Here is a 27,992-nt window from a genome sequence, read left to right on the forward strand (position 1 = left end):
GTGTCACCTGACGGGAGAACAGAAAAGTAGAAACAAAGTATTATAATAATATCATGTCCAATTGTTATATTATATAACTCACGTAACAAGTTATTTTATTAATAATATTTAGAAATTAAATATTTACTCATTAATATAGGGTTATTATATGAATAATATTTAAAAGGTAGAATCTTGACAATCTCAACAAAAGAAAAAGGTAAACACAGTGATCACGTGACCTCCGGTTCCCGCCAAAAGTGAACCTTTTATGTTGTGGCGGTAAACTTCCAGCAACAAGTTGTCTGTGACGGGAAACCTTTTCCTTTAAATTTTGTGCCATGGATGTCGCCGAAACACGCAGTGGACAAAACCACGTTGTCGATGAAGTAGGGGACCGCTGTCAAAAGTTATTCCAGGATTTCTTAGAAGAGTAAGTTGAGATTTATCAGTTTCCTAATATAATGGTCAAAGGGTATGGCGAACTTCATGGTATCCTAAAGGTCATGTCTTACACAGGATAAGATCATTCTTTCCAAGGGTGATTTATGATTTTACAAATTGATAGAATTTGCTCGGAAATTGATTTCTTGAAATCTTGGTTGCATTTCAGTTATTAGAACATGAATTACGGGAAGATCTCATAGACCCTGTGTTAAGGTACCTACTGTGCCGTATAGTTTTGCGTCATGGAATATCATTATTATTATTGGTTAATATTTAATATTCTTATGAGTAGTATTAGTAGTAGTAGAAGTACTTGCTAAGCTACAACCCTAGTAGGAATAATAGGATGTTATGAGCTCCGGGGCCCCAACAGGGAAAACAGCCCAGTGAGGAAAGGAAACAAGGAAATAAAAAATATATTAACTAACAACACTAAAATATGGTACCGGCCACCTGTATGTACGATGATTGCTGACTAAGACTATGGCAGTGTAAAGAGGTTTGCAGGGGCATTAGCCGCCCCTTTAGGTAAGTGGGTAAGGACACAGTTGGAGCCTTTGTATATCAGCGGTCAGTTCCTCCCATTTTGATTAAAAATTGACATCAATTAACCTTAAATTTTCCCCCTAGTCTAACCTACAAGCCATGTCCTTACCTAGCGGAGGGGCTAGTGCCCCCTGCGACCCCCTTCCACTGTCGTATTCTAATTTAGCCGTAATCATACATGCAGGTGGCCGCTATCGTACGTACACCCCGACATAGCTATTAGGTTTGGGGGGAAAGTTTAGGTTAGTTGGTGTCCATTTTATATGCACACTAGAAGAACTAGCCACTGGTATACAAAGGCTCCTGTAATATTGATAAAATTTCTCATTTTACTGTTATCTTAACCCTAATGGCAACAGAAGCCTCCTCCCTTCTGGTATTGCAGAACAAACCTGGTAGATAATTCTTCAGTTGTAAGTTACTTGTTCAAACATAATGAAGGGCTCAGCATTAAATTCATAATCTCTTTGTTCTATTTTCAATATAGGATAGGCTGGAGTGCAAAGCTATGACTCTCCCCGTTGTTAAGTGTGTATTCACCTCTGATTGTACGTCAATGGTTTATTTAGTGAATTGTACGATAGAAATTTAATTTAATTTTATCAATTTTTATCCTATATTAAATAAGATTGCATTTGAGCCATACTTCTCTCTGAACTGAATTTAAGTCAAAAAGCTAAAAACTATTATAAATACTACTCCATGGGGCTAAGTTACCAAGGTGTGCCCACTTGTCAGAACATAAGAGTAATGAGATTAAGTTAAATTGCGAGTTACGGCGCAAAATGAAATTATTGAACTAAGTAATTTAGATAATTGAAATAACTTCAAAATACTGGCAAATGGGCTGAGCAATAATGTGTTGTGAATCACAAATAATGACGGAACAAAGACCAGTAAATACAGTAGTATTAACTTGGCATACCAATATACAGGTAAATTCACTCAATCAAGTAAGGAGGATTTTTTAGTGATGGTTACGGCTACAAATTACTCCTTGAAAAAAATAGTATTGAAAAATATCGTTTTCTGTGTCCAAAAGTCTTTGGCAAATTAAAGCTTCAATGTTTTCATCATGTTTCATGACAATAACTGTGATTTCAATGTAGAAATACATACTACAATGGTCCATGGTATATTTTAAGGTGTATTGTACTTTGTCGAAGACGGTACACATAGTTTAAGCCCATAGCTTAACAGTTATGTTAATCAATCTATCATAGCTCAAAATTTATGGGTTTCTGGCAGATATCTCTGTAAAAAAATATTCAAAATACACTGAATTTAAATCCCGTTTTCTACAAACATTTATAGCACCATATAGTTTTACCTGTTTATTTTCATGGGAAAACCTAAAAATTGAAATGTGTCACACCTTGCACAAATAGCTCAAATGGAGAAATGATGTCAAAGTATTTTTTAAAGAAATATTTATCAATAGCTTGCATATGTCATGGGAAACATATTTTTGGGGGAACGTAGATTGGGGGAATAAAGAGTAACTTTTGTAACCTAGCCCTACTTTCTTTTTAGGCTCCTTTTACACTGCTTTTGTCACTACTATACTTCTATCTTGTCAAACCTCTTAACCCTTTTACCCCCAAAGGACGTACCTCTTAACCCTTTTACCCCCAAAGGACGTACCTCTTAACCCTTTTACCCCCAAAGGACGTACCTCTCAACCCTTTTACCCCCAAAGGAAGTACTGGTACGTTTCACAAAAGCCATCCCCTTACCCCCATGGACGTACTGGTACGTCCTTGCAAAAAAATGCTATAAAATTTTTTTTTCTTCATATTTTTGATAATTTTTTGAGAAAATTCAGGCATTTTCCAAGAGAATGAGACCAACCTGACCTCTCTTTGACAAAAATTAAGACTGTTAGAGCAATTTAAAAAGAAATATACTACAAAATGTGCTGGGAAAAAATAACCCCCTTGGGGTTAAGGGTTGGAAATTTCCAAATAGCCTGGGGGGTAAAAGGGTTAACTATTAACTTTAATTTTCTTAGGGTCTTTTTTCTGTAGTGCACGGAGATTCAAAATGGCCTTTCAATGCCCTTTGTTGGTCTTTAAGGGTAAAATTTATAAAGCCAATCCAAGACAATTTTAGATTGTGGAGAGTTGATGGCCAATCACTGTAGCTGTTTGTTGTGGCCTACCGTTTCGATTTTTTAGAGCGTTGTGATTCACGTTTTTTTTTGTAGTTATAGAGAGGAGCAAGGAGATTTGATTGGTGAGCAATTTTTAAGAATCTTCTGTACTAATTTTTAAGAATCTTCTATACTAATATGATCGTTTTGTATTTTTAATGACTTTCATATCTAGCTTACTTTTATGATTATTATTTGTATTCTGCAGGTTCCAGGAGGCAGGAGAAGTGAAATACTTGGAAGATGCCAGGGATCTGGTAAAGCCAGAGCGCAACACTCTGGAAGTCTCTTTCTCGGATATCGAGAAAGCGAATCAAAATTTGGCAACAACAATAATAGAAGAATATTACAGGTAATGATGTTTTTCCAAGAGACTTTTGACTTACCCTTATCAGATCTGTTCACATTACATCCTTAACAAAATACGGGGAGAGAAACAACACCATGTAAAGAAAATCATATATAATTCAGGTAAGTAGGCATAAAATATAAACTAGCCACAGGGCATAGTGATAACAAGGAAACCTCTGAGTATCAGAGGAAAACATGCAACAAAACTGACATGGCTAAGAATATCCCAACTTAATAACAAGGGAAAACAATAATAGTTACAATCATATTAACCTACTGTAATATGTAATACACTTAGGGCTAACAAAGCTAAATCGCTATCTCGTTCGTAGGCTGGACTTACTAGCAAAAAGTACCATGAGCATAAATACACAAAAAAATAAAAATAAAAATAATAACGGTTCTAAAGGCATAAGGCCAGGACTTAACCAAGAACCTAAGTGACAGAGTACTAAACGGGCAGACAAAGATGAATTCCCAACAAGTGAACAAACAATGGCCGCCATGAAAGGCCAGACGGGAATTAAAACAGACTATACTGGATATAAAACAAAAGCCCGGTACAATAAAATACTGTCAAAACAAACTATGGTACTTAACATTGGAATGTGTGAAGATGGAGCTTCGGACATGACAAAATAAATCCACGATTGATAAAAAAGACCGAGAGCACAACAAAACAAATCAACACTTAGTATTCCAAAAAGAAGGATGTTGTTCAGATGGCGCTCGCGTCGTGGCGTGGGTGGTGTGGCGCTGGTGGTTGGCAAGGGCCTTTGTATCGGCCCATCCCTTTGACGAAGGAATTAACTAAATGGAAGACAACCTGTGAATAGTGGATTTCACGCGCCTTTGCTTTATACACGACACCCTAAAGGTGCTCGCGCGAGGGTTGTAACCTCAGCATTCCATGCTTTTATCTTTCTCTGGTATAATTGGAAGGTTTTATCAGAAAAGGTATATAAGAAGGACTCTTTTCACCCGGCGCCACAGGTCTCTCCCCAGAAATAGATTTTTCCTTCGTCAAAATCCCTTTACTCAGATCTGAGCTGAATAAGAGCATTTAGTTCCTAACTTTGGAAATAAACATTAGTTTATTTCCATAGCTAGTTTGTATTTATTTCTATCTAACTTTGGAAGGTTTTACTTACAAATAAATTTAGCTTATTTAATCCATTTTCATAATTAGTTTCTATTTTTCCATTCTTCTGAAAACACAGATCAGATCAGATTCAGGTTGAGGCTTTGCCTTTGCAACGGCGCCTCTGTGTCTTTTAGTTTTGTGTGTTCCTTATTTTCACTAGTTTTTCTCTTTTCATCCACATTTGTTGTAGTACCCTTTTCTTATTTTCAATATTTTCTTCACACAAAAGGAATTTTCCAACTGTTTGTGCACTATCTTCTTCGTATGGTTGTTGGAGCTCAATTGCTTTTATTCTTATATCACTAAACTGTGGACAATATAACATAAAGTGGTTAGCATTTTCTTCTACATCACAGAATACACAGTTTATATTTCCATCTTGGTGTCTGTTTTTTATATTCAAGCCCAGTGAGTTTGTCCTTGCTCTGAATAATAAAATTGACGAAAATGTGTTGTCATACACTTCCTCCTTGATTTCACTTTTCCAGTTTTTATACAAAATTACTCTCTCCTTGCACTCCATTTCACTCTTCCCTTTGCTTGTGTCCCATTCTCTTGTTCTCTTCTTTATGTCCTCTTTCGTACAATGTATGGCTTTACTGCTTTCATTACATACGTTAATGGTAGCCTGGTTGATTATTTCCTATTCTAGTTGTTTAGGATTTTGCTGTTTTTATTTCTGATGTGTATATTACTGAATTTACTTTTATTCTGGTTGAAGAAAATCCAGTTTAGAATATTTGGTGATATAGGAAACCTTATTCTTGTGGATATAGTAGTGATAGATCTCTAGCCAATACTTATCTTAGTATCCAGACTTTTTACTTTGAATTTTTTTTTCTATCTTAGTATCCTGTCTTTTTTCTTTGATTTTTTCTATCTTAGTATCTTGTCTTTTTCTTTGAATTATTTTTCTATCTTAGTATCCTGTCTATTCTTAGAATTTTTTTATATCCTAGTATCCTGTCTATTCTTAGAATTTTTTTATATCCTAGTATCCTGTCTCTTTTTCTTTGATTTTTTCTATCTTAGTATCTTGTCTTTTTCTTTGAATTATTTTTTTTATCTTAGTAGCCTGTCTATTCTTAGAATTTTTTTCTATCTTGGTATCCTGTCTTTTTTTTCTTTTAATTTTTTTTCTATCTTAGTATCTTGTCTTTTTCTTTGAATTATTTTTTTTATCTTAGTAGCCTGTCTATTCTTAGAATTTTTTTTTCTATCTTGGTATCCTGTCTTTTTTTTTCTTTTAATTTTTTTTTCTATCTTAGTATCCAGTCTATTTTTCTTTGAATTTTTTTTCTCTTAACCTGTCTTCATCTTTGAATTTTTATTTTTATCTTAGTATCCTGTCTTTTCTTTGAAATTTTTTTTTCTATCGTAGTATCCTGTCTTTTTCTTTGAATTTTTTTTCCAAGATTTTGCTTTCAACTCTCCTAATGTTTCATTCCTTCAAATACCTTGAAAAATGATCATCATTGTAAGTATTGAGAATCCGTGTTTATGGTTTTGCTGTAGTGTTTTTTGATGAGGTGTCTGTATCCAATGGTTATTTTTTTTTTGTAATCCCTTTCCAGAGTTCACCCATTTCTTTGCCGTTCTGTGAGAAACTTTGTCCGCGATCATGCGGAAGTGCCGGTTGAGAAGGAGTATTATGTCAGTTTTGTTGACGTTCCTACGAGGCACAAGATAAGAGAATTAACAACAGTGAAAATTGGAACCCTTGTTCGAATATCTGGTCAGGTAAGGTTGCAGGGAAATCAAAATAAAGTTGCTAATACTGTTAAGCCTTAACTTTAAAGATCAGTGATTTAATGAATGTTAAAGATATTTAGAATTTTGTAAACTTTTTTTTTACGGAGTTTTGTCATCGGAAATATCAAAAACCTTGAAAATATATATATATATATATAATAAACGAGATTTTTTCTTTTTCTATCAGCTATATAATTCAGTAATACAATATTGGTCATGCATTATTGTAAATCAGAAGTAGCATTTTTTTTTTTAATAAATTTGAGATTTTGCAGACCAGTAAACTTCATTTCTATAAGGCTAATAATGTATTTTGTCTCTAGGTTGTTCGAACCCACCCAGTACATCCAGAACTCGTCGCAGGAACATTCGTTTGTTTGGATTGCCAGACACTTATAAAGGATGTCGAACAGCAATTTAAAGTGAGTATTGAAAAAAGCTAGCTGCATTTAAAGTTTGACAGTACTTCTTGGTTTACTTGGGTAAATTGTCTTTTCAGTTTTATTGATTATCTGCCGTTGCTCAAGATCTTCAAACTAATTATTAAAATGTTTGACTACAGACTTTTCGAGTGACTGGTCTGTATTTAATTTTTGATTCTCATTTGATGATTGAGAAGAGAATACAATATGCTTTTAAATTGTAAATGTATTCTTAAAAATATATTTTGAATTGTTCTTGGTATTAATTTTACCATCATGGAATGATCTTTGAGGTACAGTACTTAATAATTTGTGGCTCAAACAAAGGTTTAATCACTAATAGTAGGTGAAATATAGATGATAATGTGTATATATTTGTAGTATGAAATATTTGAAATTTAGGCTGTAAATGTAAATCTTGCCATTGGTTCTTATTTAGAATAGTTATCTACCAATGTTTATAATTAATATACATGTGTTGACCAGTTTTCTTTCAGTTCATTGTGCTCATGCAGTAATTTAGCTTATTTTGATTTCTAAATGTATTTTGAAATCTTCCAGTACACCCAACCTACCATTTGCCGAAATCCCGTATGCAGCAACCGTCAACGTTTTATGCTCGATACAAACAAAAGTAGATTTGTGGATTTCCAGAAAGTCAGAATACAGGAAATACAGGCGGAACTACCAAGAGGTTGCATTCCTCGCAGGTAAGATTGCGCGTTTGTAAGGAGGGTATTGCTCGTCAAAATGATTCAACTCCGTGTGTGTTCTCTGTTTCACCAGTTTGATTGGTTAATTTAGAAGTATCAACTTAATTGAAAATATCTGTAACTTATTAAATTATGGTGAAACAAAAGCAATTATATTGTCCCAGATTGATTCATCATCTTCCATGCCTTTTGATTCAAGGAACTCTATAAGATTTTGCCAGTCAACTGTATCTTGTGCTTTTAAATTAATACGTCTTCATTCAACATCCATGTTGAGTGAGTAGAATTTTTATTGTAATAGCTGTCCGTAATTATCACTAACTTTTCAACATTGTGTTTTAGCATATTTTAGTGGTTTTGTAGTTTCTGGATGCCATGTGAACAGTTTAATACATGCCTGTTTTATGTTTTAAAGATGCTTAGTCACAATGAAGAAATTAGTTTTTAAGATCATTCAGGAAGAACATTAAAATCACAAATTTTAAAAGTTATCAAGCAAGTTAATTATAATGGGTCAAAGGAAATTGAATTCTTTATGCTAATGATTGCTATAAATACTTGGATATGAAAATATAATTCCATGTCAGGAACTTTTATGGTTTATAAGACCCAGAAGAATAGAATGCTGTAAGGATGAATTGTGAATACTTGCCCTCATATTTCAAGTGTGTTTTGAGCCTATTTCATCTTGGTCTTGAAATGTCATAGTTTTTCAAATTGTGTTGAATTGAAAAATCTCTGTTGAAAGCATTGAATAATATAATTTTTAAATTATTGATTAAACATTCAGCTGTTAATAAATACTGTTCTTGTATGGAATGCTGTATGAATCATAATTTTTAAACACAAGACCTACCTGGTAGTTATATATATAGCTTACGTCTCTGACGTCACGACAGAAAATTCAAAACTCGCGGCAATTGCCGATTGGATAGCCAGGTGTACCACCTGCGCACCCTAGCGAGGTACCTTGGAACCAACCCCTGTTCCCTCATATTTTTTCTGTCGCTGCTAGCGACAACATTGTTGTAGATTCTCCTCGCTTTTTACCTGATTTTATTGCTGTCACTTGGTGAAGTACAATGATTTGTTTTTTGACTCTCGCTTGATTGGATTTTCAACTGGATACTCTTGATTTATGATTTGATATTGATATTTTGACCCTTGCTTGTTGTAACGTTTAGTGTGTGTGAATGGGTGCAAAAGGCCTCCATTGATCCTCATTCATTCTGTGTTAAATGTAGAGGTAAGGTTTGCGAGCTGGATGATAGATGTGATGAATGCCATCTGATCGTGAGTGGCTTTAATTCGATCGCTATTCGCGAAGGTTAGAAAGAGATAGGTTAAGGCGTAGTTTTTCTCGCTCTTCTAGAGATTTTTCCTCTTCCCATATCACTGAACCTATTCCTTCCCCTGTAGTGGTAGTACCAGATCCCACTATGAGTACCGCTAATGAACCTACACTGACAGACATGAAGTTGGCTATTCAGGCGTTGGGCGTGATGGTTGAGTCTATCGCTGCTGATAGGACGCAGTTAATGCCTGACGTTAAGCAGCTTAAAAGTGAAAGTGCGAGAAGTGCAGTGAGTGTGATTAGTGCTGTGGAGGGTGCGCCTGCTCGGGCTTGTCGTTCTCCTAGTCCTAGGCCTCTTCCAAGCTTCCCAACCCCTGGGAGAAGGAATGTCGAAAGACGAAAGGAAACGAGAGGCTTTAGCTCCCGAGCAGACGTCCCCTCGAGCGTTCCTGTTGACGTTTCCCAGGACGTTAGCCCTCACTATGGGAAAGGTGAGGTTAGGTTTTTTATTCATCCTTGGATGACGATGTGCCTAAAAGAGGCTGGCGTCAAGCGTCCAGACCTCTTAAGAGGAAGTTTGATAATGGCAACCAGCGTCCTTTCAGGATGTCTCAAGGTCCAAGCTGTAGCCATTGGGATAGCCCAAAATGCTGTCATTCCAACGATGAGAGCTCGCCTACCAAGCGTCCTGCTAGGACGCTAGATTCTGTAGAGAATCGTCCTGTTGTTGAGCGGTTGGCTGAACCAAGTATGCCCTCGGTTCAAGCTCCTCCACCTCCTTCAGATTGGCCTGACTGTGATGTTTCGTCACCTGTTTCGATAACAGACCCTAATCTTGATATGTTGAAAGAGATGCAGCATAAGCTTTCGTCCTTCATGCAAAGTATCAAGCTACGGAAGCTTCCGCTCTGGACGCCAAGCGGCGTAAGGCGACGAGTCACGAAACTTTTGTAGACGAACGCGTTGAGCGTTCTACTGCGCGTAGTGTCCAGCGTTCTGGTCAACAGGACATTATACGCCCTACATCACGCGACGTTGAACACCCTGCTTTTCAGGAAGTCGAGCTTCCTTCAAAACGGAGCGCCGAACATCCTAGTAGGAGTGATAGTGAGCGTCCTTGTGCAAGGGCTTTCGAGCGCTCAGCAAGACGCGATGCCGAGCATCCTCCAGGGTGAGGCGGCGAGCGTTCTTCTTTATCTAAAAAAGACGTTGAGCGTTCTTCCAGTCGTTTAGTCGAGCGCCCTTCTACCCAGGACGTCGAGCGTCCAGCAAGTCGGGAGGCCGAACGTTCTCCAGGATGCGCCGTCGAGCGAGCGTCCCAGAGACGCGACGTCGAGCGTTCTCCAGGATGCTGCGTCAAGCAGCAAACATTCAGACAGGACGTTGAGCAAGATCCAGAACCCCTTGGCTCTGATCGCTTGGACCGCGAGCGTTTTGCAGAGCGTCAAGGGGCTTTGTCTGATGAAGAGGTTGATGTTCTTTCTCCTGTCGAACACTTTGAGGAGTTATCTGAAGAGGAAGACTCGAAATCTTTTCGCCCTTCAGTGGACTTAAAGACACTCATGAAGGTATTCAATGATGAGTTTCCAGAGTTGTTTGTTCCCATTGCTCCACGTTCGCCTCCATCGGAATTTACACTTGGGAAACCTAAGAAGAAGTCTCTGTTTACTAGAATGGTGCTGTCTCGTTCGTCAAAGAGAGCTCTTAAGTTGATGGACGACTGGATGGTATCCAAGAAGGATCAAGGGAAAGCAGCATTCGCTTTTCCCCCAATTAGATTAGCGTCTAGGTCTAGTATATGGTACGATACGGGAGAAGTTCTCGGCCTGGGAGTTCCTACCTCTGCCCAGAGAGACTTCTCAAGCCTGGTAGACTCTCCCCGTAGATCGGCCATGAGGAAGACCAAGGTTCTCTGGTCTACGTCTGAGTTGGACCATCTACTCAAAGGTGTCTTTAGAGCCTTCGAGGTATTGAACTTCCTCGATTGGACTCTGGGAGCCTTGAGTAAGAAGGTTGCGGTACTTGAAGAAGGAGATTCTTCTAGTTTGATCCATGTTATGTCCTGCATGGACAAGGCTTTGTGTGACGATTCGAACGAATTAGCAGCGATTTTTACAGCAGGCGTCCTTAAGAAGAGAGCCCAGTTGTGTTTCATTTCTGTCGCTAAGGGTTACTCCCTTCCAGAAATCTGAGTTACTGTATGCTCCACTTTCGTCATCTCTTTTCCCGCAGGATCTGGTTAGGGAGATTTTTTTCGCTCAAACTCAAAAGGCCACACAAAACCTTGTCTCTAAGACGGCAAGAAAAGTTTTACCATCGTCCTTTTCTAGCCGCAAGCCTAAAGATGATACTTCTTTTCCAAAATTTTCCCGGCTCTTTCGAGGAAGGTCCTCTGGTAGGGGTGTCTCTAGGCCAGATAGTAGAGGAGTTAGAGGAGAGGAGCTAGGACAGGTCGAAGCAGGGTCTGACTGCTTTCGCCTTCAGGCACTAGGAGCCAGACTATACACCTTCTGGCAGGCATGGGAGGAGAGGGGGCCAGACCTTTGGTCGGTCCAACTACTAAGGAAGGTTACAAGATCCCTTTTATGAGGCAAACTCTTGTGATTTTTTCACCAGTGGATCTCTCTCCCAGGTACAGAGAGGAGTTAAAGAGGTAAGCGTTACAGCCAGCTTCAAGTGTCTTTTGTTGAAGGGGGGCTATAGAAAGGGTACAGGACTTGAAGTCACCGGAGTTTTACAACCGCCTATTCCTGGTTCCCAAGAGCTCCGGAGGATGGCGTCCGGTTCTGGACGTAAGTGTTCTCAACACCTTGATCCAGAAGACAAAGTTCACGATGGAGACACCGAAGTCAGTTTTTGCGGCAGTAAGAAAGGGCGACTGGGTGGTCTCACTGGATCTCCAGGGCATTTATTTCAATGTCCCTATTCATTTGAGGTTCGTATTCCAGGGAAATTTTTTTCAGTTTCGAGCCGTATTTCGGCCTCAACACCGCCCCTCAGATTTTTATGAAACTCATGCTCAATGTGGCAAGGATTCTCCATTCAAAAGGCATCAGAGCCTCCCTGTACTTAGACGATCAGCTTTTCAGAGCTCACTTTCACGATCTCTGCCTGAAGGATCTTCAGACAACATTGAACCTGACGGAAGAATTGGGTCTTCTGGTCAACAAGGGCATGGTGATTCAGAGTCGAGTTTTTCGGGCTTTTCCATCTCCCTTAAGGACGGAGCAAGCCATCCAGAAAGTGAAATCTTTTCTAGGAGAGCAGAAGTGTTCTGCGAGGAAGTGGATGAGTCTGTTGGGAACCCTCTCCTCGTTAGATCAGTTTCTCTCCCTAGGAAGACTGAATCTTCGACCTCTCCAATTTCACCTCAATTCTCACTGGGACAGGAAAAAGGATTTGGACACAATGTGTGTTCCAGTCACAGATTCAATAAGAAGATGCCTGCAGTGGTGGAACGATCCAGTCAAGTTCCAGGAAGGTTACCCACTAGATCTGAGGAACCCAGACCTTGTGTTGTGTTCCGACGCCTCGGACTCTGGGTGGGGAGCAACACTGGGCAAGCTGGAAGCATCGGGGTTGTGGACGGAGGTTCAAAAGCTCTTCCACATAAACCAGAAGGAACTGCCAGCAGTCCTCTTGGCCCTACAAAGCTTCGAAGGGTCAGTCCGGAACAAGGTGGTTCGAATCAATTCCGGCAACACCACGGCATTGGCTTACATTGCCAAGCAAGGAGGGACTCACTCGATCTCCCTTTACGAGACGGCGAGGAATCCGATCATCTGGGCAAACGAAAGGCAAGTAATATTGATTACCATATTCATACAAGGGGAGAAGAATGTTTTGGCAGACAGTCTCAGCAGGAGAGGACAAGTCCTACCCACAGAGTGGACTCTCCATCTGGAAGTATGCAAAAGCCTGTGGAAACGGGGGTCGGCCTTGCATAGACTTTTTCGCGACCTCAAAGACCAAGAGGCTAGAGATGTATTGCTCCCCAGTGCCAGGGTCCCAAAGCAGCACACACGGACGCGTTCCTACTAAATTGGTCAAATCTAGACGCGTACGCTTTTCCGCCTTTCAAGATCATTTACAAAGTTCTTCAAAATTTTGTGTCAAGCGAAGGGACCAGAATGACCCTAGTAGCCCCCTTCTGGGCCTCAAGGGAATGGTTCACAGAGGTACTGGTATAGATGGTGGACACTCCCAGAACCCTTCCTTTGAGAGTATACTTACTCAGACAACCCCACTTGGAAAGGCATCATCAAAGTCTCCAGAATCTTCAGCTAACTGCCTTCAGACTATCGAAAGACTCACGAGAGCTAGAGGCTTTTCGAAGGAGGCAGCTAAAGCAATTGCAAGAGCAAGGAGGTCTTCGACCATCAGAGTATCAATCCAAGTGGGAAGTTTTCAGGGAATGAGTCAACTCTGTTTCCTCTTCCAGTACCTCTGTAACCCAGATTGCTGATTTCTATTTGTTCCTGAGAAGGAAGCGTAATTTTTTCTCATCCACTATCAAAGGATACAGGAGCATGCTGGCGACTGTTTTCAGACACAGATCTATCTAATAGTAAAGACTTATATGAACTGCTTAAGTCTTTTGAGACTTCGAAGCAACTTCGCCAGGATTCTCCAGCTTGGAATCTGGATATAGTCCTTAAGTTCCTTATGGGTGACAGATTTGAGCCCTTGCACTCTGCATCTCTGAGGGACCTCACAATGAAAACCCTTTTCTTGGTTAGTCTGGCAACAGCCAAGAGGGTTAGTGAAGTAAGAACGTGGGTTTTCAGGATAACAAAGCTGTCTGCTCATTACAGTTGGGTTTTCTCGCCAATAATGAGCGCCCTTCGCAACCTTTGCCTAAGGCCTTTGAAATTCCGAATCTTTCGGATTTAGTTGGCAATGAGTTAGAGTCCTATGTCCAGTAAGGGCCCTGAAGTTTTACTTGGACAGGACAAAGAAGTTAAGAGGCAAGTCGGAAGCACTGTGGTGCTCGGTTAAGAAACCCTCCTTGCAAATGTCTACGAATGCCTTGTCATATTTTATCAGACTTTTAATTAAAGAGGCTCATACACATTGCAGTGAGACAGACTTTAGTCTTTTAAAGGTCAAGACTCGCGAGGTGAGAGCTGTAGCACCCTCAGTGGCCTTCAATCAAAATCGTTCGTTGCAAAGCATTATGGACACAACCTATTGGAGGAGCAAATCCGTGTTCGTTTCACACTATTTGAAGAGTGTCCAAACTTTGTATGAAGACTGGTACACTCTGGGACCGTTCGTAGCAGCGAGTACAGTAGTGGGGGAAGGATCCACCACTACATTCCCATAATCCTGATACCTTTTCTTCTCTTAGAACTTTTAATTTGTTTTTATGGTTGTCTTGTGGAGATTGCGACATTCTTCCACCATCATTGATTGGTCAGGTGGTCTATTTTGTTCCTTTTGTTAGAGGAGGCTCTGTCACAGAGTGTGGTCACCGGTTTGACAGCTCCTAGGGATCTTCAGCCCCCTGAGAGGACCGCTGGATCTCATAAGGAAAGCGGACATAATGGCAGAGTATCATTGAAGTCAGCTTCCTTATCAGGTACGAATCCTTAAGCTTGTTTTATATTTAAACTCTGAAGCAGAATTCCAACTATATTGGCTGTCTCTAACCCTCCACCAAAAGTGTTAATCAGTTATATATATAACTACCAGGTAAGTCTTGTTTAAAAATATTATTTTCATTATAAAATAAATTTTTGAACATACAGTACTTACCTGGTAGTTATATATAATTAAATTCCCACCCTCCTCCCCTCTAGAGACTAGAGGCATAGAAAATATGAGGGAACAGGGGATGGTTCCAAGGTACCTTGTTAAGGTGCGCAGTTGGTACACCTGGCTATCCAATCGGTGATTGCCGCGAGTTTTGAATTTTCTGTCGTGACATCAGAGACGTAAGCTATGTATATAACTACCAGCTAAGTATGTATAAGAATTTATTTTATAATGAAAATAACATTGTTATATGTTGTTACAGTAAAGGAAATGTGAAATTTGAAATCTTAAGTGATATAAATTCAGTTGAATTATAGTGATGATGATCACAGATGGCCAGTACTTTTAACTTTAATGCAAGGTAAAATATGTATCAATAGTGGAAATGAGAAAGTTAATAAAGAATTTAAAAAGATTTTCATTAACATCCATTTGCAACAAAATCTGTAATTTCAGTGTTGAAATTGTTGTACGGGCTGAAGCTGTGGAGTGCGCCCAGGCTGGTGACAGGTGTGATTTCACTGGTACATTGATTGTTGTACCAGATGTGTCTGCATTGAATCTTCCAGGTGCCAGAGCAGAAAGCTCTGCCAGACATAAAGGTCAGTCAAATACTTTCAATTTCAACCAGTTCTCATTTTATATTGAATTTGATTTAGTACATTTTGTTGTAATTCTCTCATCACAAATAGTAATCTCATTGTCATTGCAAGTGTGGTACCCTACACACTACTAACTATCAAAGCTTAGAATAACTAACTTTGTGTACTCAACTACCTAAGAGTAAATCCTATAACCAATAAAAATAATTTAAGAAGCTAATTATGCTTTGAGTAAAAAAGAAATATGACTTACCAAAATGTATGAGTAACATTCTTTCCCTAAGGTAGGCTAAGCTGAAGTATATTCTTGGATATGAAATATTAATTAAATGAGGAAGTGTTGTAAAAAAAAATTGTCTTCCTACCAAATATTCATGTCAGACATTTTGTAGGCTAGGTTGAACTTCATTATTTTTTATATATTTCTGCTTTATAAATATCACAATTAAATTACACACTTATCATGACTGCTGTAAGTGTTGCTGTACATTCCTGCCTATAGTGCTAGACTTATTTTGATATAAGATATTCCTCAAAATAAATCCTCTTGCATACTAAAAGTTAAAATATTTTATGAAAAAAATATTGATCCTCTGATGTGCTCTATTATATGGCGTTCGAGAAACAGGTTACAGGTTGATAAGTGTTAGTGTTGAAAATGTCCTGATTTAATGATCATGCCATTATTCTTTCATGTAATTTTTATCTTTTCATGCTATAATAAGCTTCTTCCGATGCTATAGTAAGCTTCTTCCAATGGAGTTTGGACTTGTGCCAAAAGTGTTAGGAGGAGCAAAACATTAGGGCGACATCGTAAGGCTTGATACAAACTCATAATTTTACACAAATGCAACACGACACAACACAGATCCTGTAGAGTGATGTTGCCCCTATATATGCTTTCAAGAAAATTGAAAAATAGATATTGAATACTGCCGTTTGTTAAAGGGCGATCTTGTGATTGCTAACCCAATCAGTGCACAGGATACTGAATGGCCTGCTATGATTGATCCTGTTTCCCCTATTAGCCAGTAGTGTGCTGGGTATGAAGTAGTCTAGGAAAACTAGGCCACACTCAACCCCCCCCATCCCGAGTTTTGTTTTCCATACAGTTGTGCAATTTTGTTCACAATATTCATCAATAGTACACTAATTTCTCTTAATGTTTTAATTAGTGCTGTAAACAACAGTGTTAACTTTTAGATGTGGAATATTTATTTTTACTTCAGGAATAATTAAAATCTAGAATTATATAAGTATATATCAAAACCTATTTACTGAGGAGTCCTGGAAATAATTTTGCAGATAATTAAAACAATCTTGTCTGCACCAAGATTACTGTAGGTGATCTTCAATATGTCACAGGGTTAATATAATTTGGCGAGGCAACTTTGTCATTGTTTCGTATGACGGAAATGTAGTTGTTGGATAAATGCTACAGAGTAATTTTTTTTTATTAGTTAATTAAATTTTATTTGTAGGTTGAACTTGAGTAATGTCAGTTTTGGATCACTACCAAGTAATTGTCTTTGATTTTTTATCTAATTATATTGTTTTATAGCATTTCCTTTTCAACTATGGTTTTAGCTTAGCTTCTAATAATGATAATAATCCACCTTTCTATTCCAGGTGAAGACAGTGAAGGTGTTACTGGTCTGAAAGCCTTGGGTGTCCGTGATCTTAACTATCGTATGGCTTTCTTGGCCTGCTCCATTGCGCCCACAAATCCAAAGGTAATTTTATATTTTTGCAATCCTCAGCATTTGGATTTTATTTTGCCCTTGGGACTCTTAAGCTTTATGATAACAACCTCTCCACGTATAGTAGTGGCTTTACCAGAAAGTAATGTGTTATATATCACAAATTTTACATCTTACTGAATAAAAGGCAACTTGGAACTTGCAATATTATAAGACCAAGGTTTGAATGGGATTCTCTAACACTCACTTTCCATTCATTATCTCTTTCTCCACATGTACATTTACTTACCAGTATAACATTCTCGCATCTGTTTTTCTTTCTTAAGTCACTGGAAACCTTTCTCCCCCATCTGTTAATGACCTTCTCCACTGAGACAAAACCAATTTCCCATTGTCTTGCACACTCAACTGCAACTACTGCTGTTATCTTGCAACAATCACTTTTAAAGAGCATTTGGTTTAGATCAAAATAATTAAATGGCACTTATTTGATATATATACAATTTGCTCAGAATTTTAAGATTCAATGTTGTGACTTCACACAGATGTACAGTAGTAAGAGAAATATGAATAAAGATTATACCAAGCCACTATGGTTTGATATTGACAAGTGTCAATATGTTCGTCAAAAGGCAAAGGCAAAGGCAAATTTTGCAAAGGCAAATTTTATTCTATCGACCCCTTCCGGAGTATGAGAATTACAAAATTACACAGATATATATATTTTACACAAAAACTACAAAAAGAAGAGACCAATAGATTACAACTATATTTATGTACACATATATTCAGTAAGTACATAATTAACGCATAAAAGGTATTCTGACAAAGGAAAGTACATACATTGAAAAATAATACCAGAATAATGAAAATCCTAGAAAGTATTAAATCTAAAATAAAGACATTATAAGGTTAACAAACCTTGCAAGTCTGTTCAGTTCTCTAGCATTACTTGTATTGAGGAGCAGACTGAATTTAAAAGTGGTAGGTCTTCTACAATAGTAGGGCTTTAGGTATCTCTCTCTTATTTCTCTAATCACAGGACAAACTAAAACATAATGGTATTCATCCCCAACTTCAATGCCGTTGCATAGTGTGCAAGAGTGCTGATTCTCTTGCCTAGAATATCTTTCAGTTGCTACAGGAAGTTTGTGGGTACCACACCTATATTTACTAAGGGCAATTCTTTCTGGAATATCTAAATTTATAATATACTTTTCTTGGCCAAATTCTGTCTTAAAAAGTTTATAATTACTACACAATATATTTCTTTCTACTTCTGCATACCACTGTTGTCTCTCTATATCTTTGAGTTTCATTTCTAGGCTATTTATTATCCACGTGTGATTGAAATTTTCTGGATGCTCCCATATATTTGACATACCACATGAATCAAGGATAGTTTTAATTTTATGGATCCAACTAGACTTCTACTCATTCGACTCGTATAGAATTCTAAGAAAACGATAAAAAACATTTGACAATTTAGACGCCTTTGATTTTACAATTCTCAACCAAAATCCAATCATCCGTTTGCAAATAGATATTTCAATTTTGAATCTGCCAAGATCCCCATATACCATGCAGTTTGCTGTTCGCTTGTTCACACAGAGCTGATTTTTCATGAACTTCTTGTGAAATGCTTCAACATGATCTAGTTTGTGGTAACCCCATATTTCACAACCGTAAGTCAAAATTGGTACAACTAGAGCATCGAATAGATCACAGTTGATATCAATGGGTAATTCAAGTTTTTTACATTTAATTAACATACTAAATAATGCTCTACGTGCTTGAATGACTTGTTTCTTAATAGCTTTATCCATTTTACCATTATAATTGAACGTAGTACCAAGGTAAATATAATCCTCTACAATTTCGATGCTCTCCTCACCATATTTAAAATTCGGGACATTTCTAACTTTTCCTCTAGAAAATACAACTACTTTAGTTTTTGAAACATTAATTTGAAGTTTCCAAGTATCACAATATTCTTTTACTTTGTTTAAGGCGTTTTGTAATTCCTTTGGGGATTCAGCCATTACAATAGTATCATCAGCATAAAGCAAAACATAAATACGCAAAAACATTTCTATGTCAATACTACTTAATTTTTCATTTATTTCCCTTGAACACATATCCATCCCATTATAACCCCCGCTAAGAAAAGACTCGAAATCATTTAGGTAGATGGCAAAAAGTAATGGGGAAAGATTCTCACCTTGTCTTACACCTATGTTACATTCGAAAAAGTTAGAAATTTTGTGATTCTGCTTTACACATGATTTTGCATTATTATACATATTATATATGACAGCCATAACATTACCATTAATGCCATGTGAGATTACTTTTCCCCACAAGGACGACCTGTCAACCAAATCGAATGCTTTTCTGTAATCAACGAACAAACAGTATATTCTCTTTTTTCGATGGAGATAGAAATTAACAAGTGAATGCAATACAAAAATATGATCTAGAGTACTATATCCTTCCCTGAAACCAGCCTGCTCCTCACCAAGTTGACCAGTGCTGTCAATATAATCAGTCAACCTTTTATTGACACAAGCGGTAAAAAGCTTCGCTACACAGCTCAGTAGTGTGATACCCCTATAGTTATCTGGGTCGTCAGGGGATCCTTTTTTCTTAAATATGGGTTTTATTATCCCTATACACCAATAATATGGAACAACTGAGGAGATAACCACAATGTTAGAAATTTTGCATATAACATTTAGCATATCATGAGGGCAATTTTTAAGGAACTCATTTATGATATTATCAATACCACATGCTTTTCTACTCTTAAGTTTTCTTATTTGAATTTGTATCTCATCTACTGTAAAACTCTATTTAATTCTTCGTTAACTAACTGGTTAATAATGCTTGGGTCGAAATTATCAGGGTGTTCACTATCATCAGGTTCAACATTACCTCGACTGAGTTTAGCAAAATAATCTCGAAATGTTTTAAGTGCAATTTTACAAATCAGCTCACTCTTATCAGTATTCTTTAACAAATCCCAATAATCCTTACTACTACTTTTTCTCAGATTTCTAACATTTCTATGAAATTTTTTTCTGAAAGATTTCTTAGCTTTATTAATTATTCTCTTATATGTTTTAGCTAGCTTTCAGTTCGTTTCTAGCTTCATTTGTTTTGATTTTCTTAAGCCTGTTTTTTACTTTCATATATTCAGTTCTTTTACTAGAACAGTCTTTGTCAAACCATGGGTTGCTAACCTTTTTGCAATCCCCTGTTTTAGACTTATTTTGATAAACTTTTTTTTACAAATGCCAATGTGTTTAGCAGGGTCAATATATAATTTTCCTAAATCTTTTACAATATCATCCATAATATTCTGGGTTACATTCAAAGGGTTCAGTGAATCTAATTTCTGGTCTAATAAATTAATATCTCTAGTACTGAATGCTTCCATATACTCATTTTTTATGTCATTTGTCCATTTTGTTTTAAGTTCTTCATATTCAGAATTATTCATATCATAGGTTTCCTTACTATCTAAATCTAAATTTTCCTCCTCCTGTATTTCCGGTGGTCTCATATTACAAGTCTCTTCCAACCGTAATACCATAGAGAGGGCGGAGTGAGTATCGGACAGACACCTGTCATATTGCTCAACATTAAAATCCGTAATACTACTCATAAGTTTAGGAGAAACAATAAAATAGTCAATACAACTTTTACCATTAGCTGTGAAACAAGTGAAATCCCCCACGCCACTGTCCCCCCCAAACCTCCCGTTAACTACCTTAACGTCAAGCATTTTACACAGTTCAATTAAGTTACGACCATGGTTATTAGTAATAACATCACTGTTATAGCGATCTGTGCTAAGACCAAGAGTTTCTAATTCCCTTTTGGAGCTAAACAGACATTCATCAATAAAATCATTTTAATCGATATTTTGCAAAGGGTCGTCATCTATAAAGTCATTAAGTAAGCCTGTTCTTGAGTTAAAATCACCAGCTAATATAATTGGTAACTCATATTTTACATTCAAGTTCATAAGATCATCAGCAATAACATCAAAGATATTAGATGAACAATAAGGTGAGTTCGCAAAGTGTGGGACGTTAATATTCTCTCTTCCCTACTTTTCACCCTCCCCCAAATTCTCCCAGTCCCCAAACTTAATTATTCTATCATAATTTTGGTTTGCACCTACACGATAATCCTAACCATTGTCCTTTCCTGTCATAGTTAGAATACAGAAAAAGCATGAACATGGGAGTTGATAACCCAACAGTGCTACATAGCACTTTATCTTTAGCCATCGGAGAGTGCGGTCATCCTATCTCTCTCTCTATGCTCTGGAACTTTCGTGGCAGAATTGCTAATTCCTTTGCTCTCTCTTCGAGCATAATTGTGATCATGCTGATTTGCATTGGTCTTTTATTTTCTTGTGAGTTCTATTTCAACTGTAATGAGATGTTGATCCATATTCCAGAATATTTTTCTAGGTTTTGTAACAACCATTTGGACTGATTCCATTAGACTGAAATTAATTTGTTCACAGAATTATAGCTTTGTTTTTTCTCTTTCAGTTTGGAGGCAAAGAAATCCGAGGAGAGGAAATGACTGCCGAAGCTATCAAAAGACAGATGACAGAGCTTGAGTGGAATAAAGTTTATGAAATGTCCCGTGATAAAAACCTCTATCAAAATCTCATCTCTTCTCTTTTCCCTACTATTCATGGCAATGATGAAGTGAAACGAGGTAAGACTTATTTTAGTGTTCTCAATATTATGTCCCCTATGGATTTAGTACAGTATTTTATATTTTGTATCTAAAATTTTTAGTTATTTAAAATGTATGATTCGATGTTAAATTTCTTTGGGGGTCTTTCCTTCAATTAGTTGAGACATTGTTTGTTGTCTTGAGTATAGTAATGTCAGATCTTTATTCATTAGTGCTCTTTTATATATGAGTCTCACCACCTAACAATGCTGAAATTTCAAGACTGGTTTCAATTTCAGTACTCTGCTGAGAATTTAATTAAAGCTATCTTTTCCTTCCTCCTAATTGGTTATTTAGGCTATGCAATGACTTACAAACCCATTTATTATTGGCCGAATACTCTTCCCTCTTCCACTCAATAGTTCTTGATCTTTGCCTCGAGGAAGAGGGATTGTGAAATGGCCCTCATATGTAGGTTAGGTCAGTAGAGATCTATCAATTCCGGATTTATACAAATTGTTGTAATTAGAATTTTCTAATCCAGGACTTGAGCACTATAATATAATAGATGGATTTTAAAGTAAAAACCTATGTACACTAAAATTTTTCTTGCCAGTAAAACCAAGATTTATGGTTATTAACCCTTTTACCCCCAAAGGACGTACTGGTACGTTTCACAAAAGCCATCCCTTTACCCCCATGGACGTACCGGTACGTCCTTGCAAAAATATGCTATAAAAATTTTTTTTTTTCATATTTTTGATAATTTTTTAAGAAAATTCAGGCATTTTCCAAGAGAATGAGACCAACCTGACCTCTCTATAACAAAAATTAAGGCTGTTAGAGCAATTTAAAAAAAATATACTGCAAAATGTGCTGGGAAAAAAATAACCCCTTGGGGGTTAAGGGTTGGAAATTTCCAAATAGCCTGGGGTTAAAAGGGTTAATATACAATATATAATTCTTACTCATGAAACTGGTGTAACTTAATGTACATTAGTTCTCTTAGTTGATTGTTTTATTTTCGGTAGTTTTGTATTTACTGGTCAAGTTATATTTTAAAATTTGATTCATATTTCAAATGATTCTCCTTTTCAGGAATTCTTCTTATGTTATTTGGTGGCGTCCCAAAGACAACGGTTGAAGGGACAACCTTGCGTGGTGATATCAATGTTTGTGTTGTTGGTGATCCTTCAACTGCCAAGTCACAATTTTTGAAGATGGTAAGATGATGTAAATTTTAACTTGTATATATTTTTTTAGGCGAGATGTAGTCTTAAACCTGCACAGGTTGAAAGTCATTTGGTCATACATGAAAGCAAACCTTTCATCATTAATATGGATGTACTTTACTACGAGTTGGTAATTGTAAAGAGGACAAAGAATAATCATCTAAGAAATGTGGATTTCTTTACCAACATATGAACCTGATTTTGAAGTTTGATCTTAATTTTTATTTATGGACAACGTTATTTGCTTTCTTGAAATATTAATTTTAAGTTGAATGTTCTTTAGGTGAGATAATTCTGTAATGTATTTAAAATATTCTATTTAGACAACATTGTTGTTGACATTTTGGAAATTGCCTTTTTATTTGTATTTTCTGTTTTCAAGGTGTCAGACTTCAGCCCTCGTGCTGTTTATACGTCTGGAAAAGCCTCAACGGCTGCTGGTTTAACTGCTGCAGTTGTTAAAGATGAAGAATCACACGAGTCCGTTATCGAAGCTGGTGCCCTTATGTTAGCAGACAATGGAGTTTGCTGTATTGATGAATTTGACAAAATGGATATCAGAGATCAAGTTGCCATTCACGAAGCTATGGAACAGCAGACCATTTCTATCACTAAAGTAAGACATACTATTTTAAAGTAAAAAAAGGGAATAAATAGGAATGTAGTAAGTCCTTTTTAGTATTTTCAATTTAATGATATTTTAATTATTTGTTTCAGCTGGGAAAAGATTGTTACAAGTGTTTTGAAAATATCTAATTGTTGTTGTGGTAGCTTAATGGGAACATCCCTGCTTAGCAGTCTCTTGGACGGGAGTTTTTGGCATGCTCAAGTGCGGTAGTTTCTTGTGTCTACAACCTGACCCTCCTTGTCAGCAAAGGATGAGGTTTTGGGGAGCCTATAGGTGTATATACGGAGTCATTAGCAGCCATTGCCTGGCCTTCCCTGGTCCTACCTTTATAGAAAGGGGGGTCTTGGTTGCTGATCATATGTACATATATCCTGTCCCTTGTCTCTGCCATTCATGAGTGACTTTTAAATCTTCAGTACAGGAACTTCTTTGAAGTTAGTTTAGACCAAAAATTTTAAATAACTTGCTACATATGTTTATTCTTACTTTCAGGCTGGTGTTAAAGCAACTCTGAATGCACGAACTTCCATTCTCGCAGCAGCAAATCCTATTGGTGGCCGATACGACAGAACTAAATCCCTTCGACAGAACATTGCAATGACAGCCCCTATCATGTCAAGATTTGATCTTTTCTTCATTCTTGTAGACGAGTGTAATGAGGTAAGTCTAGTTGTTCATAGGTACCACCAATGCTTATTAATTTATGTTAGTAAAGATGTTTTGACTTTTCAAATTATACAAATTTTGGAAACATTGCTGTATATTGCCTCTGAAAATTAGGAAATGGGTAGGATTTGAGTATTAGGTTTGGATATGCTGCAGTGCAGAGTGAATATTTCATCCTTATGCTGTATTAATGGGTCATTACAATATATTTTAGTAAATATTTACTATGAAAACTCTGTCGTGTGATGAAATGAAACCAAATTTATGTAAATTTATGATTTTATTTGTCTTTTATTGTCAAACTTCATTGTTTATTACAGGTTACAGATTATGCCATTGCCAGACGTATTGTAGATCTGCACAGCCGTAATGAAGAGAGTATTGAAAGAACTTACGCACTGGAAGAAATTCAACGTTATATCATGTTTGCCCGACAGTTCAAACCTAAGCTAAATAAGGTAATGTTTAGGATTAAGTCTGATCTTTGTGTACATTTTAAGCTCCATCAATTTTGTTAATCTAAGAGAATAGTTATATAATTTAGTTTTCATCCTATATAGTGTACTTTCAATTGTTATTTTTCTCTACTCTATAATCTAATTCTTTTAAAAATCACCTTTATATGTGATGTCTATATCATCTTAGGAAGCCAGTGAATATTTGGTCGAGCAGTATCGAAACCTCCGTCAGCGTGATTGCTCAGGTGCCGCCAAGTCCTCGTGGCGTATCACAGTCCGTCAGCTTGAGAGTATGATCCGACTTTCTGAAGCTATGGCGAGAATGCATTGCTCAGATGAGGTAAGGATGAAGGATTTTCCAAGTGTTCTTATACATCGATTGTTGGCATTTTGTTATATTAATTTTTGAACTTGAACAGAGAATTGTACTTGATTGACAAGACAAGGTATACTTGATGTAATCAGTCTGAAGTTTCCATTTTGTACATGATGGAATTACCGTTAGTTGAAATTCCCTTTCTGTACTTAATTGAATTAATTTGGAAATTTCCATACTGTATTTAATGTATTTAACTGAATTTCCCTTTTGTAATTAATGAAAATAAATTTCCATTCTGTACTTAGTGATTAACCCTGAAATTTCCATTCGGTACTAAATGTAATTAACTCTGAAATTTTCATTCTGTACTTAATGTAATCAACCTTGAAATTTGCATTGCAGGTCCAACCAAAGCATGTCAAAGAAGCTTTCCGGTTATTAAACAAATCCATTATTCGTGTTGAACAACCTGATGTCCATTTGGAGGAGGATGAAAATGATCAACAAGTTGATGAGCCTATGGAAACAGATGAAAATAGAGTACCTAATGGACAGATAAATGGTAAGGCTTGGTTATAGTTATTGATATAGTTTTAAGTTTTGAGCTAATAGTTATTTCTTGTGTTTTAACATAGCACGTTCTTTTATTATTATTATTACTAGCTAAGTTACAACCTTAGTTGGAAAAGCAGAATGCTATAAGCCAAAGTGCTTCGAAAGGAAATTAGCCCAGTGAGGAAAGGAAACCGAGAGAATAGAATGCCTGAGTGTACAATCAAGCAAGAGAACTCTAGCCTAAGAAAATGGAAGACCATGGTTCAAAGGCTATGGCACTACCCAAGACAAGAGAATAATGGTTTGATTTTGGAGCTTCCTGTTCCTAGAAGAACTGCTTACCATAGCTAAAGAGTCTTCTTTCCTTACCAAGTGGAAAGTAGCTACTGAACAATTACAATGCAGTAGAATATTTCTGTTCTCTTAGCATTATCAGGTCTAAGAGGAAAGAAAAGAATTTTTAAAGAATAGGCCAGCCAGGCTATTCATTTTATGTGTAGGCTAAGGTAAAACTAGAGGGGCACTCAGTAGAGCGCAGACCTCCGCCACCCAAACCCCAGACATGAATAAGGCCATGTCTGAGGCCTTTGTCCTGCAGTGGACTAGAAATTCTGGATTTGTTGTATTTTATTATTTAGATAATTTTGCATTAGGTTTTAAGACACTGGTAAATTTCCATAGGCGGTGGATAATAATTTGATAATGTCTAACAATCCTGATTGTGTAATGGGGATGGCTATTGACTGAATGCAGTGAATAGGTTTTTCAGTGTTGAGATTAAAAAAAATTGCTTAAAATATTCTTTGGGTAGGGAAGGCTTATTATTCTCAGGTTTTTCTTCTGGAGCATGTTTATAGTTTTTAGAAGTAAAGTTATTAATATTGGAATACACTAGAGTATTTTCGATAGTAAGTGCTGACAAAGTTGGTTGCTAAAGAGTTAAACTTTTAAATTTCAGGTGTTAATGGTCATCAGGAAGATAAAGATGCCTCGGATGCTTTGAAAAAGAAAAAGTTGAAGCTTTCTTACGAGTCATATCGTAATATGTCGAACTTATTGGTGATGTACATGAGGAAAGAGGAGGCCAAAATGGAGGAAGAGGCTGGCTTAGAAACTGCTGGTCTTAGAAAGTCTGCAGTTGTTAATTGGTACTTGAATGAAATATCTGCAGACATTGAAACAGAAGCAGATCTTATTGAAAAGAAGCTATTAGTGGAGAAAGTTCTGGACAGGCTGACGTATCACGTAAGTTTTTAGTTTAACATTTTCATGTTATAATTACTTCTTATAAGGTTTGGTCATAGATAAATCCTGTTATTTCTATATTTCATGCATTTTCTTTAATTTGTCTAGTTAGGAGTAAATATATCCCTTGAAATGCTTGTTGGATCACAACTTGGAACAGCATTTATAGTTAGATATTTAAATACTCGAAAAAAAATTGTGTATAAGGGTACAAAGTTTTTCAAGAATATTTTTTGGAGGTTTGACTTTTTTCTTTTTAATACAAACTAGATTTTTACAAAAAATACAAACTAGAGTAGTTAGCCAAGAACTTTGAATTTTATTGGAGTATTATTTAGTTCCTAAAGCAATGCCCCTACTCCAAAGTTACTGGACTGCTAAGATGTCAAGCTTATGCTGTACATTTTTTATCGACTTATTTTCCGTGAAGTCTTATGCTTTAGTGTATGAGTATTTCAAGGCATAATAATACTATTTGTCTTGTAATTCTATTTTCTGATGGAAAGTAATTTTCAGAAATATGTTTATTTATGAAGAAAATAAAAAATTTTCATATCAAAAGCCATGCTTAAAACAATTGCTGGTAGGACGTTCTTTTTCAGGGTAAATTACAGTTTGTGCTCTTGATGTAAAGCCATACTAAGTGTTAATTTATTGGTATCTTTGTTGATAATCAATTACTAATTTTATTCAGGTATAACTAGCAAATTTCTTTTGAGTAACTTTTCTTTTTCCACAGGATCAAGTAATCATTCCATTAACAAGAAGTGGGTTGAAGGGCTCTGCGACGGAAACCGAGGAGGATGATCCTTTGTTAGTTGTTCATCCAAATTACCTTCTTGATGCCTAACTTGATAGAAATATAATTATTATAATAGTAAATGTGCATAAATTTATCAGATATGTTTTTTTTTTCTCGGTGTAGAAGGGACCAGTTCAAATGGAAATGCCCTTACAAAGATTTTTGAATTTTGTTAGTTCTTACTTAATAGCTAATATGTTTATCCATATTTTATATTTTTTTTAATACATTTAGAGGTATACAGTAGTTGTTAGGTTATAAAAATTAACTGAGATTTTATTTTCATTGTTAAACTTTAAATTTAGTACAATGGTCTTAGGCCATTTTTCCGTAGCTTAACCAAAACTTGTTAGTTAGAAAGTAAGGACTAATTTTATCCGTATATTTCCATTTTTCTACAATAAAACTATAGACATGTAGTAAGATGTATTTAATTTCCATCAGGTTTGAATTTTATTGATGTTTACTACTGTACAGACAATATGAATCTGTAGTTTTTAACTTTTTTTTAGTGTATACAACCCGTT

The 27,992-nt window shown here is 36.5% G+C and overlaps 1 protein-coding gene across 1 annotated transcript; it reads left to right on the forward strand.

The window, feature by feature from the left end:
- Window positions 1-203: 203 nt before the first annotated feature.
- Mcm6 (minichromosome maintenance 6) lies at window positions 204-27,884 on the forward strand. The gene is made up of 16 exons (XM_068387789.1): window positions 204-412; window positions 3,333-3,476; window positions 6,194-6,359; window positions 6,695-6,793; window positions 7,355-7,503; window positions 15,014-15,159; window positions 16,789-16,892; window positions 21,428-21,599; window positions 22,659-22,783; window positions 23,175-23,408; window positions 23,913-24,080; window positions 24,407-24,544; window positions 24,732-24,884; window positions 25,266-25,425; window positions 26,377-26,663; window positions 27,403-27,884. Exons 1-16 carry the CDS (start codon window positions 321-323, stop codon window positions 27,511-27,513), a joined length of 2,448 nt encoding a protein of 815 aa, XP_068243890.1. The 5' UTR covers window positions 204-320; the 3' UTR covers window positions 27,514-27,884.
- Window positions 27,885-27,992: the final 108 nt, after the last annotated feature.

This window comes from Palaemon carinicauda, chromosome 1 (assembly GCF_036898095.1).
Source record: "Palaemon carinicauda isolate YSFRI2023 chromosome 1, ASM3689809v2, whole genome shotgun sequence".
In the NCBI taxonomy this organism is placed as follows: Eukaryota; Metazoa; Arthropoda; class Malacostraca; order Decapoda; family Palaemonidae; genus Palaemon; species Palaemon carinicauda.

Bases quoted from the DNA above. Each gene is read 5' to 3' on its own strand.
- Mcm6 (XM_068387789.1), top strand. From the start codon at position 321: ATGGATGTCGCCGAAACACGCAGTGGACAAAACCACGTTGTCGATGAA. The intron at 413-3,332 runs GTAAGTTGAGAT...TGTATTCTGCAG, and splicing joins TTCCAGGATTTCTTAGAAGA to GTTCCAGGAGGCAGGAGAAG. The intron at 6,360-6,694 runs GTAAGGTTGCAG...TTTTGTCTCTAG, and splicing joins TTGTTCGAATATCTGGTCAG to GTTGTTCGAACCCACCCAGT.